The sequence below is a fragment of the Plectropomus leopardus genome, chromosome 1 (assembly GCF_008729295.1).
Source record: "Plectropomus leopardus isolate mb chromosome 1, YSFRI_Pleo_2.0, whole genome shotgun sequence".
Classification (NCBI taxonomy): domain Eukaryota; kingdom Metazoa; phylum Chordata; class Actinopteri; order Perciformes; family Serranidae; genus Plectropomus; species Plectropomus leopardus.
The window spans coordinates 37,123,927-37,141,378 of NC_056463.1; the positions used below are offsets into that span (position 1 = coordinate 37,123,927).

Consider the following 17,452-nt stretch of genomic DNA (forward strand, 5'->3'; position numbering starts at 1 on the left):
TATCTCTGGCAATAACATGATATTGGATTCCAATCAATTAACCTACACAAACCTTGTGTATTTCTCAGTGCATCTCACAGCAGGGGCACAGCCATCATTTCAGAAATGAGGGGGGCAGATTGTTCAGGAATAAGCCGACTTTTATTGAGTGATTTATCATCCACTCACTACTTAGCGGCTATAGAGCCAAATAACCACAAACAGCTGCAGTATGGACCAACTTAAGTTCTTTAAAATGATCAAAATCATATACTATCAATATCAAATGTTTGAGCTGCCAAGCTCTGGCTGAGTTATCACAGAATGACCTTCTAAGTAGACAGATAATTAAGTGACAACACTGAACATGAAAAGTTCAGTAAAAGCTGTGGAAATTAATCTGAGAGTCACACTTATCCTATAGACAGCATGTCCTTAGCCAGTTATAATCTGTCCTCACCTGTGAGGCCTCAGGCTGAAGGTCAGTGCTGCAGCCTGCTCTCTGTCCTGACTGCTGTGTGCTGCTTTCTCCCTGATCTATTGCAATACAGACAAAAATATGTGCAAAGAAATTTTAGAGGAGTAGTTCTGAAATAGCTGTGGAGACGAATGCCAAAATTCTTTTTCTATAAATATATTTCCCTATAGCCATGAGTTAAAAACTGTCCTCACCTGTGAAGCCTCTCCCTGACTGTCAGTACTGCAGCCTGGTCTCTGCCTGCTGCCTTCTCCTTGCTCTGTCTATTGCAATACATATTTTAAAAAGTAAAATAAAATAAGAATATTAGTCATGAAATAGCTGTGAAGTCATTTTAATGCTATAGATGTATTTTCTCACCAATTCTAATCTCTCCTCACCTGGGAAGCCCCTGCATGACCACCAGTGTTGCCCTCTGATCCACCCTCTCCTCCCTGCTCTTTCTATTGTAGCATTAAAGATGAAATGAAAATAAGTGCAAAGCAATAGTGAGCACAAATTCTGTGCAGAAATTAAAGAGGAGTGGGTCTATTCCTAGCATGAAGCTAGCTAGCCAGCCATAGCTAACAATAATGTTAGCATTCTCGTTATCTGAGCTCTATTGGCATCTAATTCATTTGACATCATTTAGTGAACATTATCAACAGGAAACAGCATTACTCAGCTTACACGGTGGGTTGTTGTGTGCAGAGTTTTTGGCCTCTTGCTGGTTGGTTTGCTGCACTTTATTTGTAGTACTTTAGTTAAAACCATAGACTAATGTTTTTTTGTTTGTTTTTTTAAAGTCTATGGTTAAAACTGACAGTACAGAGCAGTGTCATGTGATCACAACAAGTCAGTGCATGTACGCCATTCATGGTGCGTTTGAAGACCGCTCAGAAAAATACATGCTACAAATGAATTGAATGGTTGTAAAAAAAATAAAAAAAAAAAAAAAAAAAGTGCGGGGACAGAGGACACATACGGGAAGTGTGGGGACCATGTCAAACACGTACCCCGCATATCTCACAGTAATTTACGTTATCTTGATCTTTTTAACTTTCTAAATCTCTATTCATTTTTAATTATCTATCATACTTTAATCATTCAGTTACATTAAATTAAAATATTTCAGGCTGCAGAACATGTACCGGTGGAGGGTGCTGTTTTTATTTATTGTGTTTTTAAATTTAAATTTTCACCTGAATTTAAAAAAAAAAAAAAAGGTGCTGGGATCTTGCTGTATATGATGTTGAACTTTTCAGTTTTGAGTAAACATTTACTGAAGGCATTTAAACAAAATTTTGTGTTGGAGTTTGTTATATTACAAATTATACATATTGACAGAAATATTTTCATTTTTATTGTAAGTGTGTATCGATTCCAAATATCGGTTATCGGTCTTATTAACAACTAATATTTGGTATCAGCCCTGAAAAACCAATATTGGTCGACCCCTTGTTTTTAGTGTAGACTGATTAATTGTATCTGTTTTAAGTTTGAACATTAGGTTTTAAAAAAGTAGTACATGCAGGGGGGCTGGTCATAACTAGGTGGGAAGGACAAAAAGAGACAGACAGAGAAGACAGATGCATGCCCTCAGTGCCAAAAAGAACTTAAGCTGGAGATCTGAAGCTGGATGTGGAACAGAGACAGAAGTGAGACAGATGTAGGATAGGTGCTGCACGTCTCTAATCTCAACGTGATTTGCAGTAATTGAAATGTCTGACTTTACATTTTGCCTTGTGGGATGCTGCGAGCACTCACGTGCCTCGCATCATCCCCACATTGTTTCACTACAGCTACTTTATGGACACCTTTGGGAGACGAAGAGGTGCAGACAGTAATTTAGTTGTGTTGCATTCGACATCATGATCACAGTCCGTGAAGCTTCGCCGTCAAATTGACTGAGAGATAATAACTTGTGTTGGAAGTGATGGACTACTCTCCAAACAGTTTACCCACATCGGATCACGCGGTGACACTCCGATGCGCCGGCTCGCCTCCCCGATTCTTGCTCGGTTAGAAATGAAGAAATTAAAAACCGTTGCTCTGTGAGAATCCATTGTTTCTTTTTTTTTTTTTAGTTTGAATACATTTTATTTTTACTATAAGTACAGTTCAGTAGTTACAAAACAAAGCATCTGCCATGAGGGTACAGTGAAACATAAAGAGTGTTCAGCTCACAAGACAGGTTTTGTACATAATATGTGGAGTGGAATGCTCATTATAGCTGGTTCAGAGATGGAGAGAGCCCAAGTGAGACTCTCGCCATTAATCTCTCATCTTTACACCCCTGGAAAACACAGATGGGGTCAGAGGTCAAAGCCACTGGTCAGTGCCTCCAGCAGGATCCGTCTGATTGGTTCACTCAGACCCCCATTCCCAGAATTCCTCCCTTCAAAACACCCTGTTATATTTCCTTAAAAACATCACTTTTCATATGTCTCACTTATTATTTTAGCTTTTAACCCCCTCTTTTCCTGGCATATTGGAATTGAAAGAATGGTTAATTGTAATCTACAGAAATTGAAATGGGGGAAAATAAAAAAAAGGCTGTACTGCAGCAAAATCTCAAGTTGGAATCAGAGTGCTGGAAACCACGCAGGCTGAAGCAGTTGTAGGGCCTACGCTGCAGGTCGGAAAGGAGTCTGCATACAAAAAGAAATCTGGGTAACAATTTGTCAAAGCCACATACAGTATAGAGGTTGCTCAAACTAAAATAAGTCTTATATTTGGACTGTACATACCGCATTAGAATTTTTCTCTGGGTTCACAAAAAATGACGTAGAAACATTTCACAATGCCAAGGGACACACAAACACACACCTTCAGTTTAGTTAGTTAGCTAGTTTTGTACTGTATAGGTTGGATTTATAATACTATCACAGTGCAAAATACTTCTGAGAACCAAAAAACAAAAGAAAAGGATTAAGTCCCTCTATGCATAATGGATTCTGTATATATGGGGCAAATATGTTTGCAGCACAGGAGACGATTGTCATCTTTTTCCTCTTTTTTTTTCCTTTTTTTTTTTCCTCGATCAGTAAATGGAGAAGGCATTAATGTACAGTACATATAAAAATTAAAAATAAAATCAACCCTACGTCCTACGGTCTAGCACGGCTACATAGCTTTGTAGAAGCAATAACAGATGTATCTAAGGCTATACACAATATGTCTTTTTTTCCAGTTTTTTTTTCTTTTTTTTCGGCATCTTAAAGTAAATACATCAAACCATTTTCAGTAGTCAGTAACACTGTGCAACAATGATCGGTGGCAGTATTTTTTTAGAAACATCTGCAAGTCCTTGACATGAGACATGGAGAGAAAGGGGCGGACAAAGAAATAAAAGTTTCCCCTTTTTTTGAGATCTTTTTTTTTTTTAAATTCTTCTCAGACTTGAAGAACGCCTACCTTTTGTGGCCGTGTAAACTACTTTCCTTGTCACAAATGCTTTAAAACTTTTTTGTTTTTTTTTTAACTACTGTATATCTCTCTATATACATTAAGCGTCTATGGGCGCTGTGTTGAATGATACAGAACAAGAAAAAAAGAAAAAAAGGGAGCCGTATAGCAGGGTGGAGGCCTGTACCGGCCTGGTTATGGAGGGGTTGGGGGGGGGATATATAAGTACATTTAGGGCAGTTTGAATATTCTGTCTTCTTCACAATCATTAACACCACCATCATCAACAGTCAACTGTGGGTATCTACCAGCGTATCGTTCGCGGACACAAACTTGCAGATTGTCATTCGGTGCCCTGTCCTTTGTTAACCATAATCAGTGTGATGCATGGTCATGGGACATAAATAGTGACTCTATGACATAGGAGAGCCAGAAGCGGCTGGTCTGACAGGAAATGTGCTTGGTCTCTGTCAACAGTCCCGTAAAGTTTCTATTCTACAGTAGAATACATTCCAGGTACAATATAACGGTGGTCCGTGGACTGGTGAAGTCATTTAACAGGAGAGAAAAAAGTCTTTGAAAGCATTTGATTAAGCACTACATTTTAGTCCTAAAATTAAAAAAAAAAAAAAAAAAGAGAGAGAGAGAGAGAGAAAAGACACACCTTTCTAGCTCAAGGAATGTATCAGGTTGCGGTGCCAGTTACAGGAAGTGCTAATCAGACAGGTAGTTTCATCAAAAAAAAAAAAAAAAAAAAACATTGTATAAGAGAAAAAGACAACAAAGACAAAGGGCATTCAGACCACAGGAGACAAAACAGGAAAGTTGCTGTCACTTCTAGTGTCCAAGCATCTCGCATATCCGTCCCCCGAAAGGAAACTGTCCCAAACTTTCCTTCATATAGTTCACGCCTTCTCTGACGGTAGTATGTGTTTTTTTTTCATCTTAAATAAAGTCTTTGTTATAGTGTACTCCTTCATTTATCCTCCATCCTCCTCCTCATCACCATCGCCTTCATCCTCATCATCCTGCCTTGCTCCGGTGTCGGCCGTTAGTCTTTGTTTACAGCGTGGGCGTCCAGCCCCTCTGGGTCACCTAGGTTATGGTTGTTAGGGTGGTTAAGGTCGTTGTTAAGATGGTTGGGGTCGTGGGTCAGCGCGGGGTCATGGGTCATTGGCTGGTCCTCCTCTCCTACCCAGAGATGCACTATGGCCAATGAGAGAAGAAGAGGCAGATTAGCACCACGGACCAGACACAACGACCCAAAACACACACACACGCACACACACACCCTTCAGCATTGCATTAAATGGTCAGTGGGGCCAAATGGATGGGTGAGAATTTGAGACTGTCAGCTTTGTACAATGAGCCATAAATATTGTATCAAACCAGAAAAACTTGAAAGGGTCATTTCACCAAAATTACAGATGATAATGGAATTCTTTCTCACTTACCTGCAGTAATAGCTAGTCGTAAAGATAGTTTTGCCTTAATTTGTCCAAGTTCCCACTACACTGCATAATCCATAGACCTCACTGGCAACAGTTATCAAAGGGACAATTTTCTTTAGTCCCTTTTCTTGTGCTGCTTCCAAAGCCTTTCACAATCTTTTAATCCTGGCAAAATGATGCAATGTCTTTCAAAATAAAATGGGGAAAAAACAATGAGCAACCTGGTAAGAAATATACTACAAACTTATATACATTAGAAAATTAAAAAAAAAAAAAAAAAAGCAAGGGAAAAATATTTAAGGAAAAAGAAAAAAGCTTGGAAAAAACTAAACTGCATTTACATTTACCTAATTATCAGAATTACATATATAAAATTATGTTACAGAATTATTGCAATATTTAAGCACTTTTCTCAGGTTATTTAATTTTTTTTTAACTTTCTTTTTTCCCTCAATTTTCTTATACTTTTTACTATTTTTTTGCAAGTTTTATTGCTAATTCCTTCTTTTGTTGCTCATTACCTTCAGCCCTTGGTTTTGAAAGAAATCAAGCCAATTTCCTCAGGTTTCAAAGGATTAAAGGAGCACTGTTTTTGTAAAAACACGTACCTGTTAAAGTTTTCAGATATATTCCCCCACAAACCAAATTCAATTTGCTTCCATTGTATTGCTGTGGCAGCTGAACTATCAAAGAAGGATATTTCCAATACTGGACAAATAAAACCAAAAGTATCGGCATGGGTAGACACTGCTAGAGATAAGTGAGATCTTTTGAGTGAAATGAACCTTTAAAATGTCTCCTGGATTGAGATTGTATACATTAAACAAAAACTTAAAACACAACACTTTAGTTTTTGTTCCCTTTTTCCACAGGTTTAAGATGAAGATCTAAGACTTTTTTCATGTACTCAATGGATATATTTCTCTCAATTTCTCTAAATTTTGGTTGCAAATTGTTAAAATCTGCATTAGTGAGCACTTCTTTTCTAGGATAATCCATTCACCTGACAGGTGTGGCATATCAAGATGCTGATTAAACAGAATCATTACTACATAGGTGTGCCATGGCCACAATGAAAGGCCACTCTAAAAAGTGCAGTTTAATCACACAGCACAATGTCAGAGATGTAATGAGTTTAAAGGGAGCGTGCCATTGGCCTGCTGACTGCAGGAATGACCACCAGAGCTGTTTTCCATGAACTTAATGTTCATTTTACTACCATAAGATGTCTCAAATGTTGGTTCTCTGAATTTGGCAGTACATCCAACCAGCACTACAACAACATCAATTTCTGCAAAAAACCTTCAATTATGTAAACCAGCTGTTGCATCAGTTATCTGAGGAGCTGCTCTCAGATGATCATGCAGGTGAAGATGCTGGATGTGGAGGTCCTGAGCTGGTGTGGTTACATGTGATCTGCTTGTTGTGAGGCTGGTTGGATGTACTGCCAAGTTATTGATCAAACTGCACCGTTTATTGTTTCCAAGACACACCTGTGAAGCAATGATGCTGTTTAATTAGCATCTTCACATGCCACAACTGCCAGGTGGATTGATTTTCTTGAAAGAGGATCTCTGCCAACAAATACATAATTCAACAGATTTCAGACCAGAATTTGAGTGCTACAAATTGAGTGCATAGGAAAGTCTTTGATCTTTAACTTAAACCTGTGAAAAATGGGAGCAAAAACAAAAGTGTTGCATTTATTTTCTTGTTCAGAATACATCAAAAGATTATACAAATTATTATACATTATACAAAAAATTATATTATACAAAAAAATTATACAAAAAAAAAAAAAAAATACAGAAAACCAAGACTAGCAACAGAAAAACCTTCAGCTGACAGTCCCAAATTTGCCTTTTTGCATTTTTTTGAGAGTTTTGATATGTTGTGGTGTGAATGCTAATTTACTGATAATATGTGTTTAAACATACAGGGTTGACAAAATAACAGAAGCACCTCAAAATTAAATACATTCAGAAACAATATTACTCAGACTACCTCAATGTCCATTTATTTGAAAGAAGTGTAACTGTCTTATTGTAGCACTATTGTTTCGGTGTGCATTGCATTCTGGGGTGTCCCTGTTATTCTATAATAATCTGGCTGTTAGAAAGGCTGCTCTTTGCATAAACCAGGTCAGCAGAGCTTTCATTAGATTGCTACATCTACTGTACAAATCTGCCTTTCATTTTTCCCTAATTTTATTTTTGCATCCTCTGTACACAGGAGCGTGCATGGTGTGGCTGTGATAGGGCGCTCGGTGAAATAATGATTTCTAAAATGATATGAGATGCTTACACATTATGGTTATGACAACTGGAGTAGTTTCATACTTGTTACAATCAAGTTGGTTGGCTCAATAAGTGTGACGGGAAGTGTGACAGTGGGTGAGAAGTGAAGTGAGTAATTCTAATAAAAAAGTTTTAAGACTCGGTGAGACAGTAAGAAATGCATAACTGTAATTAGGTCCCACAGCAGCGGCCACTAAATAATACAACTTGTCCCCGGTCCCCCCTCCTCCTCTCTCTACACTTTCATTCCCTCAGCAACTTCTTAGAAAATTATTTTGCAATAAAACACCGCCGAACACATTTGCATGTCATGTTCTTTTAAAGTGGCGTTATGAATCTGACAAAACCAAATTAAAACACAGGTTTATTTGAGTTGTGCTTTCGCAAAGACGGAAATGGGTATCGAAATGAAAGGAAGTGGCGCCGTAACAGAGGGAAAATAAAGAGCTAATAACATGATAAAACATCTCTTAGATTCAGCACCCAGTAATAACTCTCGAGCTGTCTGTGTGTGGAGTGAACAACCCCAGCATCACCCCGTCCAACATTTACTTTACTCTATGTCTCCTACGGGTTTCTGCTTCCAATGCTCCATGTCCATCATTTCAGAGGCTTACAGTGATAAAAATTCAACACCTGGATCGACGTCAGTTTTCTTTTGCTGCATTCAGAAGCCTTTTACTCACATTTAAATCTCTGAAACCTTAGAAATTTCCCGCAAACTGCAAAAAAAAAAAAAAAAAAAAAGAAAAAAGTAAAAGGTGACATGGAAATGATCTAAAAATCAGCTAAGGGGGATTATTAGATGTATTTTTTTTTAAGATAGAGAGAGAAAAACAATGTCCAGAAAACTGTATTTATAATTCTCTAGATTATATATTTAAATGATGCTACAGAAAAAAAACATAAAAAATACATAGAAATATGTTTTTAGCACTTTATTGAGGTCAATATCTTGCTTTTTTTGTGTGTTTTGACTTTTCTTTTTTTTTCTTATTTTCAGGTAATTTTCCTTTATCTTTTCACTAATTTCTTGCTTTTTTTTCGTTTCTTGATATGGTACTTGTTGCCCTCTTGCTATGTTTCTGAAAAAAAATTAAGCCAAATTGCTTAGGTATCAAGGGAAAAGGGTAATCACATATAGCTTGCTTTGTTTTGATGATATTAGTAAAAGTATTGACTGAAAAATTGGAGCAAATAAGATAAAATCTGGTCCTGACCCAGCCAACACTATGTGGGGCCCATGTGTGTAGTAAGTGGGCTGAAAATGGGCCCTACTGTATACAGGGTTGTCTGTGGGTTCCATTATGGCCCCATGCTAACTGCCCACATAGGTGGGTTTACTCCAGTGGGCCCCAGATAATTTGCCTATTTTGGCAATTGGTACCCAGGTAGCCCTAGCATTACCCATGTGGGGCCCACTTAGGTAAACCCACCCATTCTGCCAATTGGCATGGGGCCATCATGGAACCCATGGACAAACCTAAATAAGGCCCATTTTTCAGCCCATTTACCACCCACAAAGGCCCCACACACAAGTGTTGGCTGGGTTATGCACACTTATAGTGTCCTAGATCGCACAAAGCATCATTAATACGACTAGCTGAGAGCAGAGTTTTGTACATGGGAGGGTTGGCCTCCTATAGTCTGTTAACCTTTTGAAACCTGTGAAAATTGATTTCTTTCAAAAACATGGGAAAAAGGCAATGAGCAGCCTCAAAAGAAGAAGAAAAAAAAAGAAAAGAAAATGACCTGAAAAAGTGCTCAAAACCATAACCAAGAGTGGAAAAAATAATTTGAAATCATAATAATTGTAAATATAGTTTTTGGACACCCCTTCCTTTTTTTTGTTTTGTTTTTGTTTTGTTTTTTGTAATTTTTCAATATCTACTAATTTCTTGTAGTTTGAAAAAGTTTTGCCAAGATGCTCATTGCTTTTTTTCCCCATGTTTTTAATAAAAGAGAGCAAACCATTTTGCTTAGATTTAAAAGGGTTGTGAAGGTGTCTGAACAAAGCACAGGAAAAGTCCTGCTGATCCAGGTTTCAAAGGGTTAAACTGGTGTTTTCTCATCAAATGTCCAGTGCATCTCAGACTATGATTCATTGCTTATAAAGTATATGATTTCATAACCAACCTTCACCACAAGATGGCAAGCTTAGACAGTAAATAGAACAGCGAGGCTTCCATACAGATAGCTGAGCATACCTCAGCATACATTCAGTAATTTTCCCATTGATGAAGATGCATGTTTAAAATTTCTGTCATTATGAATCATTACTAAATGAAAAGCTAAATTGCTTAAACACTAAAACAAAAAGTGAAAGCAACCATCAGTTAACACATATTTGTTCATGTCTATGAGATCTACTTTGAGAATTTTTATTTTATGTACAATAAACGCCATAACTAAAATAAACCAAAAGTAAAGTTTCCTTGTTTTGAAGCTTCAAAAAGTGTCTAGTCTCTCCCCAAGGGCACTTCCTGCCTTTGACTTCCCTGTAAAGAAACTTCCTGTAACGAGCTCCAGATTAGGCCCCATATTTGATTTTCACTGTTCATTAACTAAGCCACCTGGAATGTTATTATTTAAGCACGGTGCTCCTTCTCCCCAAACAACTGCCACTGCGAAGGGGGAGAGATTTCCTGGCCAACTTTATAGATTTAGCATAACTTCCCCTCACAGTTTTTAATTTCCCATTCGGGCAGGCGGCAGATGCACCTCACAGACACAGAAAACCTGCCTGGCATTCATTTATCACATGAATGCAATGCTGTGTGTTTCCTGCAAACATTGTGTCCTTCTTCGAGGGGTTGCTGCAGTGTGCATGCATGATGGTGGTATAATATTGATAAGAATCTATCTCAATAAAAAAAAAGAAAAAAGATCCAACTAGTGTTTCTCTCTGCGCCCTGTCATTTTAAAGCCAAAAAAAAAAACAGCAGTAAATCTACATTATTGCCAAGCCACAATGTGAAAAGGCGAGTGCGCCCTCTTGTGGCATGCTGCGATGCAGCAGATGGAGATGGGTGGTTATTGGAGAGGATAGGACCTGGGAAAGGAAAACATATGGTGTGAGGACACACAGCTCCAGGATCCATCCACTGTTAATACATGTGTCATGCTTAACAGAATGGATAAATGGGTAGGAGGATGGAACAATGGCGTAGTGCTGCACTCTGAGCATGTGTCGGAGACCGCCTCGGGATACAGTGGTGGACTGTGTGTGTGTATGTGTGTGTGTGTGTGTGAGTGTGTGTGCGCGTGTGTGAATAAGTGCGAGCGTGTGGTCTCAGAGGCATCACCTGACATTAATAGCAGTCTGTGAAAACATCACACAACAGGCACTCACAGAGTCGAAGCTGGCATTTTGCAGTGCAACACCCTGTGATTCATGAGACTGGTAGTGTGGCACGCTTGTGCAGCATTTCTTTATATTATAGCTAACAGCATGACTCAGAAATGCTGGGGCCTGTGCTTCAGCAGCACGCCACTTTATTCTGTCCATTTTGGATGACCATTCGGGGTTAGCTTGTATAGATTTTTGAAGGTCGATGGGTATTTTTAAAAAAAGACAAAAAGCTGCTCTCGGCTGATATTTTGTGTTCAAATGTTTTAGATGCTGAAACTCTCCACTCTCTAGCAATTCAGATTATTTTGGTTTGATTCAGTTTTGTGAAATCTGTCTGAGATTTGTGTCTCGGGTCTGATACAATGGAGTGAATGGAAGTGTGTTTGTGGTGCTCACAGCATTGTTAAAACAGTGTCCCTGTTACTCTGGATAATCCAGTTATCATCACAGGGATGTGTTTAGCACAGAGCAGTTCCAGAAAGTACTTCTGTGAAAGCATGTTCTGTGGATTATGCAGAATATTGTTTCTGAGGAGGATCTTTTATTTTTCAACGCTGTAAGCACCACAACTTCAATTCTACACACTTCCATCTCACTGAGGTGCAGGCAGAACATTCAAAGACAGATATCCGCAAATTTGGCTAAATAAAACAATATGCACTGCATGAGTTTATTGAAAAAGGGGATAATTTGGATAAATTAATTTAACATTTAAGTTGAGAGTTTCAGCATCTTAAGATGATATATATGCAGAAACTATCTTTCTGACTAGAGCAGTGGCTCCCAACTGGTGGGACAGGACCCCACAACTTACAGAATTGGAAAGTAGAAAAATATATATATATTTCTGCCCCTATAAAGTCACCATATGCAACTGGTGACATGTAGGTCAAGAGTGACCCCAAAATAACCCCAAAATAAACCAGAAAATAATAAAAAAGAAAATACATGGAAAATTATTACCAAGAAAAAACAACAAAAAGGAATGCTTAAAAATTCTAATAATTCTGTTAAATAATTTCAAATATTTAATTCTGATATAAATAAATAATGTTCCCTGGACATTTTTCCCTAGCTTTAAAAAAAGTAGTACAGTTGCAGTATATTTCTTACCCCTTGAAACCTGCAGCAAATTGGCTTAAGCAATTTAAGAAGCTCCAAAAATGAGCAAGAAATTGATAAAAAAAAAAAAAAAAGTACAAGAAAATTAGCTGACAATTATCACAAAAAATACCAATAAAAATTACAATAAATCTACCTTGTACCTTGAAATGACATAGAGAAAAAAAATCAAATAATTCTGTCATATAATTTTAAATATATTATTCTGATAATTACAAATAAAGTTCTCTGTACATTCTAGTGTTAAAAAAAATCTTCTTGCCAATTTGCCCTCTCCAATGTTTTTGAAAGAAATAAGAACTAATTTGCAAAGGGTTCAGAGGTTGAAACACTGGGAGAGGTTTGTGAATGCGGCACAATAAAAGTGATGTCGATCCAGGTTTCAGAGGGTTCAAAGAAAAAGGAGGTAAGCGAGAGGATAACAGCTTCTTATGACAGACTGGCCGTGGAAACTCAAATTCTCCCCACCACTGAATGAGGCTAAAGGTCAGATTTTTATTAAAAGTTATGTTTTATCGCGCAGTCTCATCTTTAAAAAAGAAAGATATAAAGAGAGGCATCAGAAGTAGCCTGGCTGCAGTGCATCATGTGTCATCATGTCTTTCCATCTGGACTTTAACAGTGTGTAAAGTCAGGCTGTGTGAACCCTGTGTGTGCCACTGAAGGTGGCTGTGGCTCCTTTGTTCCCTCTCCCAGGCATCCGGGCCCTGCACTAGCAGAAAGTGTTGTTCTTGGCACAGCCCCGTCTCATTGTACAGCCCAGTATTTATAAATATGTAAATATGAGCGGCACCAGGCATAACACGGCCCGCTTGTATACACTGAGGAGGAGCGGCGAGGAAGTGAGCGCACCCTCCGCTACCCCTCCACCCCCCTCCAAAATTGTATTTTTAGATGGTTTTAATGAATACAGGATGTTTATAGTTACCATTCCCTGTGATTCGCACAAAAGACTAGAAAAATCCACATCCACCCTGCCACCCCTCCTCTGCACCCTTCCACCCTCCCCCCCGCTCCCTCCCCCAATCCCTCAAAGCACTACTAAAGAAGAAGAAGGGGTGAGGGAAGAGAAGAAAAAAAAAGCAAATTTGTGGTGAAACGCAGCAGGATTGTTGTGCTCTCAGATTGCTTTCGACTCAGATCCCTATTAGACAAACATAGTGTGGTGTTAAGGTGCAACAAAGAGTGACGAAAACTCTTGCGTGCAGGTGGAGAGCGGGAGGGGGGGGCGTGCGAGGGAGAGAAGAGACGGCGGGGAAGGTTCTTCACGAAGCAACTTCAAGGTGGAACGCAATTTGTGTGTTATTTCTGTTTTTTAAAGTTGCAAAAATAATACAAAAGCCGAATCAATATGTGCGAGGAGCCGGGTAAAAAAGGTTACCTGTTTTCTGTTGTCTGTGATAATGTGTTTTTTTTTTGTGTGCGATGACTCCATGTCAACTTGTTTTCTTTTTATAAACTCGGTTTTGTTTTGCGGCAAACTCTCGGGTCTAGTACAAGGTGATGCGTATGACAGGATGGAAGGATTCAGAGGAGGGAAAAAAAAGAGTAAAAGTGTTAAAAAAAAAAGAATGATTGCAGTTGAGGGGAAACACAATGAAGTGAATGTTAGTGGCCTCTTTCTATCTTTCGCTCTCTGTCTCCAAAACTATTTCTGAGGCTAAAAGATTGCCGGCTTGATAATACCTCCGCTGAGCAATTTAAGCCCAAACACTCTGATGCTACAATCTGTCTTCTCTGCCTGATAGCGCTTTTCTCCCCTCTCCTCTCCAAATTACTTTCTTTCATATCTAATTATATTTGCTAATGATCTTATAAGAGAATAATGGAATGTGCTTGATCTATTACCTTTTTTTCAATACATAAATACAATGCGGGGGGAAATGACTATTGGAGACAGGAGGAAATGTTTTTTTTTAATGTTTTTGATGAGAGGGAAAATGAAGCTGGGAGCTGCAGGGTCATTAATGGGCGATGAACACAGAGGTCATCTCTCACATTCTCTTTGACATTTTCTCTCATCTGACGTGCCGAAACAATCACAACCTCATCGCCGCTCTCCGTTCTGCCCCCTTCGCTTCGCCGTTTTCCCCGCTAATCTTCCAGATATCCACCTCCGGCCTCTTTGATCTTTTAATGGAAACAGCCAACTTTGTTAGGTGCCGATTCAGCGGTGCCGCTTGTTTGCTCTGCTTTTTCTCATATTGAGCCTAAAACTTTCAAAGCTGAATCATACGAGGGTGTAATGTGATGAAATAAATATCACAAGGTATTGATTCGAAAGATGTGATCAAAAATCAAATGACAGGAGTGTTCTGATTTCTGCCTTCTTCTCTTATTTTAAGGTCAGATTATTAGTCATGGGGAATACTTGCCAGCCTCTAAAACATGTTGTGTAATGTCATCTAGATGAGATTTATCTGGACGGAGAAAAACAACCTCGATTATATCATAAGAGAGAGCAGGAGTCCAAAATGGAGGAAGCTATTTTGGTTCCTCAGCTGTGTTGCATCATCATCTTTTATTTAACTTTCCCTGTCTGATTATAACCTGATCTACAATACAGGAACTGAGACAGTTATGGGACAGGACAACAAATATGTCTTTGAAACAAACTATGTTGACTTACGGTCCAATTACCAACTGAGCTACTTATATTGTTTTCAGCGGCTTGTTTTCTTTTAGTTCCCAGAATGTTCTTCTTAACATTTTCCATAAACGTAATACATAAAAAATTATAAAAATGTTTTTCTGGTTTTTTTATTGTTAACAAATTACATTTCATTAAATAAAATGTTTTGTAATCTCAGGCCTCAATAACATGTTCTGAATGTTGCTTTTAAAATGTTCTCTCTTTGTTCTCATGCAACAATGTAGGAACGTTTTTATAAAAGAACATCCTATGATCTGTAACCCCCAGCATCACCAAAACATCCTCAGAACATTGCAGTTAAAACTCTATCTCTTAGTCAGTATTTACCTTTATATGGACATTATTTTGAAATGATAAACACCTTGCCCTCTAGAGCCACCTATTGGCCAGATCTGTGGCAACATAAAGCATGCATGGAAGTATGAGGGCAGTGACATTTAGGATTGGTCGTATCTATTTTCATACATGAAGGGAGTATATATGAGCCTTACAAGTGAGGATTTTTGCACTTCTGTTACTTAGATTTTCTTAAATCTTTCATATCTTATTTTATTCTTTATATATGGAAAGTCTTTAACACAATTAACTATTTGTGGTGGACACAATGGGAATTTCCTTTGCATTTGCATAATTACAATAAAGTCCTTAGATCTGATATTGATGGCTGCATTACTTTTGACCGTTATCTTTGTAATCTGTCACTTTGGAGTCCTGCATTGTTATAGAAGTGCAACACTAAATTGCTGAGCACCACTCCAAAATGAAACAAGTGAAAATTTGCAATAGCTGCAACAATGTATTGTGTGCATGCATACATGTCTTTCCCCTTTTAACCAACAGGCACGACAGGTAAACAACTATTGGCTCCTTACCAGTCTTTCAAGACAACAAGTCTGTGGATCTATTTGGAAGTTAATATGCCTTTTTGCAATAATTCCATTGCTCTCCCATCTCTTTTTTGCCAACTGACATAAAAACAAACACACCTTCACACACACTTGACCTCCATGCCAAATTTCAGCCTCACAGGGCAAAACCTGTTGACACCAAAGGAGTGTGGACATTTTTATGGACCGACCAACCAACTGACAGAGCAAGCTTTTGGTCACAGCTAAAAAACACAGTCCTCATGGTGTTGATCATTGTATTGTATCTCAGTCTGTTATGGAAGATGCAACGTGAGCCTCTGAAAGCTGCATCTGGGGTTCTGAGAGGGAACCAACCTCCTGCAGTAACACTTCAAAGGCCGAGCTGCATGCTGAACTTGCAAAGTATCTGGCAGCGTCTACTCATGACTTTTTTTGACTTCTCTGCAGATTTCCACAAAATCACACAAGAAAAATAGTAGTCCTCATTATCTCTCCCTATTCAAACGATGGCTTGTCTTCAACTTACTCTCACAAAATCCATTGGCCTTCTCACTGAATAACTCTTCTCTCTTTCTGTTGCCAAACCCCTGTCCCGTCCTGTCCCTCCCTCGCTCCCTTCCTCTTAAGCCTCTTCTCCATCCTCCATTCTTCCCTCCTTTCTCTTCTCCCCTGTTATTTTTTTTTTCCCTCTCTCTCCGCAGGCCCTAGGACAAGCCAAGCCATGACAGGCACTCTAAACCCCCTGCATTAATGGAAGGAAATGGCATTCGATCCCTGTTTGATCTCCTAATCATTTCTGCTGAAATGATAATTAGTGCCCTTCCAATCCTCCCACAGAGGAGGAGAAAGGGTTGGGTTGAGGGGGGAGTGGGTAAATACATAAATAGAAAAAAAATCCTCTTGCTTTTTAGACCCCGAATGACATCTTTGTCACCAAGCCGGGCATGTTCATAACCAACAAGTGCTTTTCCTCCGATGCAAATTTCCCATCCTTCGCACACGGAGGAGAAGGGGGATACACACACTGACGCACACACAGAGACACAGTGCCTGGCGACGGCTGTCTGTGATTCTTTTCAGCTGACATAATCCTGATTGATTCGTTCAGCAGATAAAAACTGGGTCCACTTCTGCCCTTTTACTGGGGGGGCTGGAACATAATACAGCCTTTTATTCAGCAACAATGTAACATAATGGCGTTGGAATGTGCAGGGGGAAAAAAGGCCACATCTTAAATGCTTGTGACACACTGTGCTTTGAAAAAGCCTGTAGTCTAATGTAGGAGACAGGGAGGGAAAGAGCAAAAAAAAGGAGAGAAAGAAATCATTAAACTGCCAGATTACCCATGTGCCCTGGTTCTATCGCAGTCAAATGAAGGCTGTTATTTTGGAGAACTTGTTTTCTTTCTTTAATTTTTTTGTCTCTTCTCAGTGTGTATTCACAACTCCATGAGTGTGTGTGTGACATTACATAACTCCACGTTGCCTTCATGGTCTCAAGGAAAGGAAATCAAGGATTTGAGCTCTTGAGTTTCTTAACAAGTGTCCATCCTTTATGAAAAGGAAGCTTTTGTTCAGCGGGTAGAAACAGGTGAGGTCATCTTATCGTCACAGATTGCAGCCACTTTTCACTTTTCACTTGTTTCTTTTCTCTTTTTTGTGTCAGCGGGGGAAACTAACATCCTTCCTTCGTTCTCTGAGGCATACAAAGGCTAAAGGCCACGCCAGTGGATGTTTGTATTAGCGCCCTCAGCTGTAGTCTCAGTCTGTCTGCTTGTAAAGTGCTGCACTGGGATGTAAAAGTGTACTATCACAAATTGGGTTTGCCTTTTCTAAAAGGGCCTGTAGACTTAAAAAAAAAAACC

The 17,452-nt window shown here is 38.8% G+C and overlaps 1 protein-coding gene across 2 annotated transcripts in view; it reads right to left on the bottom strand.

Moving 5' to 3' along the window:
- Positions 1 to 2,528: 2,528 nt before the first annotated feature.
- znf536 (zinc finger protein 536) overlaps positions 2,529 to 17,452 on the bottom strand; it is a 155,161-nt gene continuing 140,237 nt past the window's right edge. For both annotated transcript variants that reach the window (XM_042484580.1, XM_042484572.1), the window contains exon 5: positions 2,529 to 5,050. In XM_042484580.1, the coding sequence (XP_042340514.1) occupies positions 4,896 to 5,050 (155 nt within the window). In that variant the 3' untranslated portion in view covers positions 2,529 to 4,895. The remainder of the gene's footprint in view (positions 5,051 to 17,452) is intronic.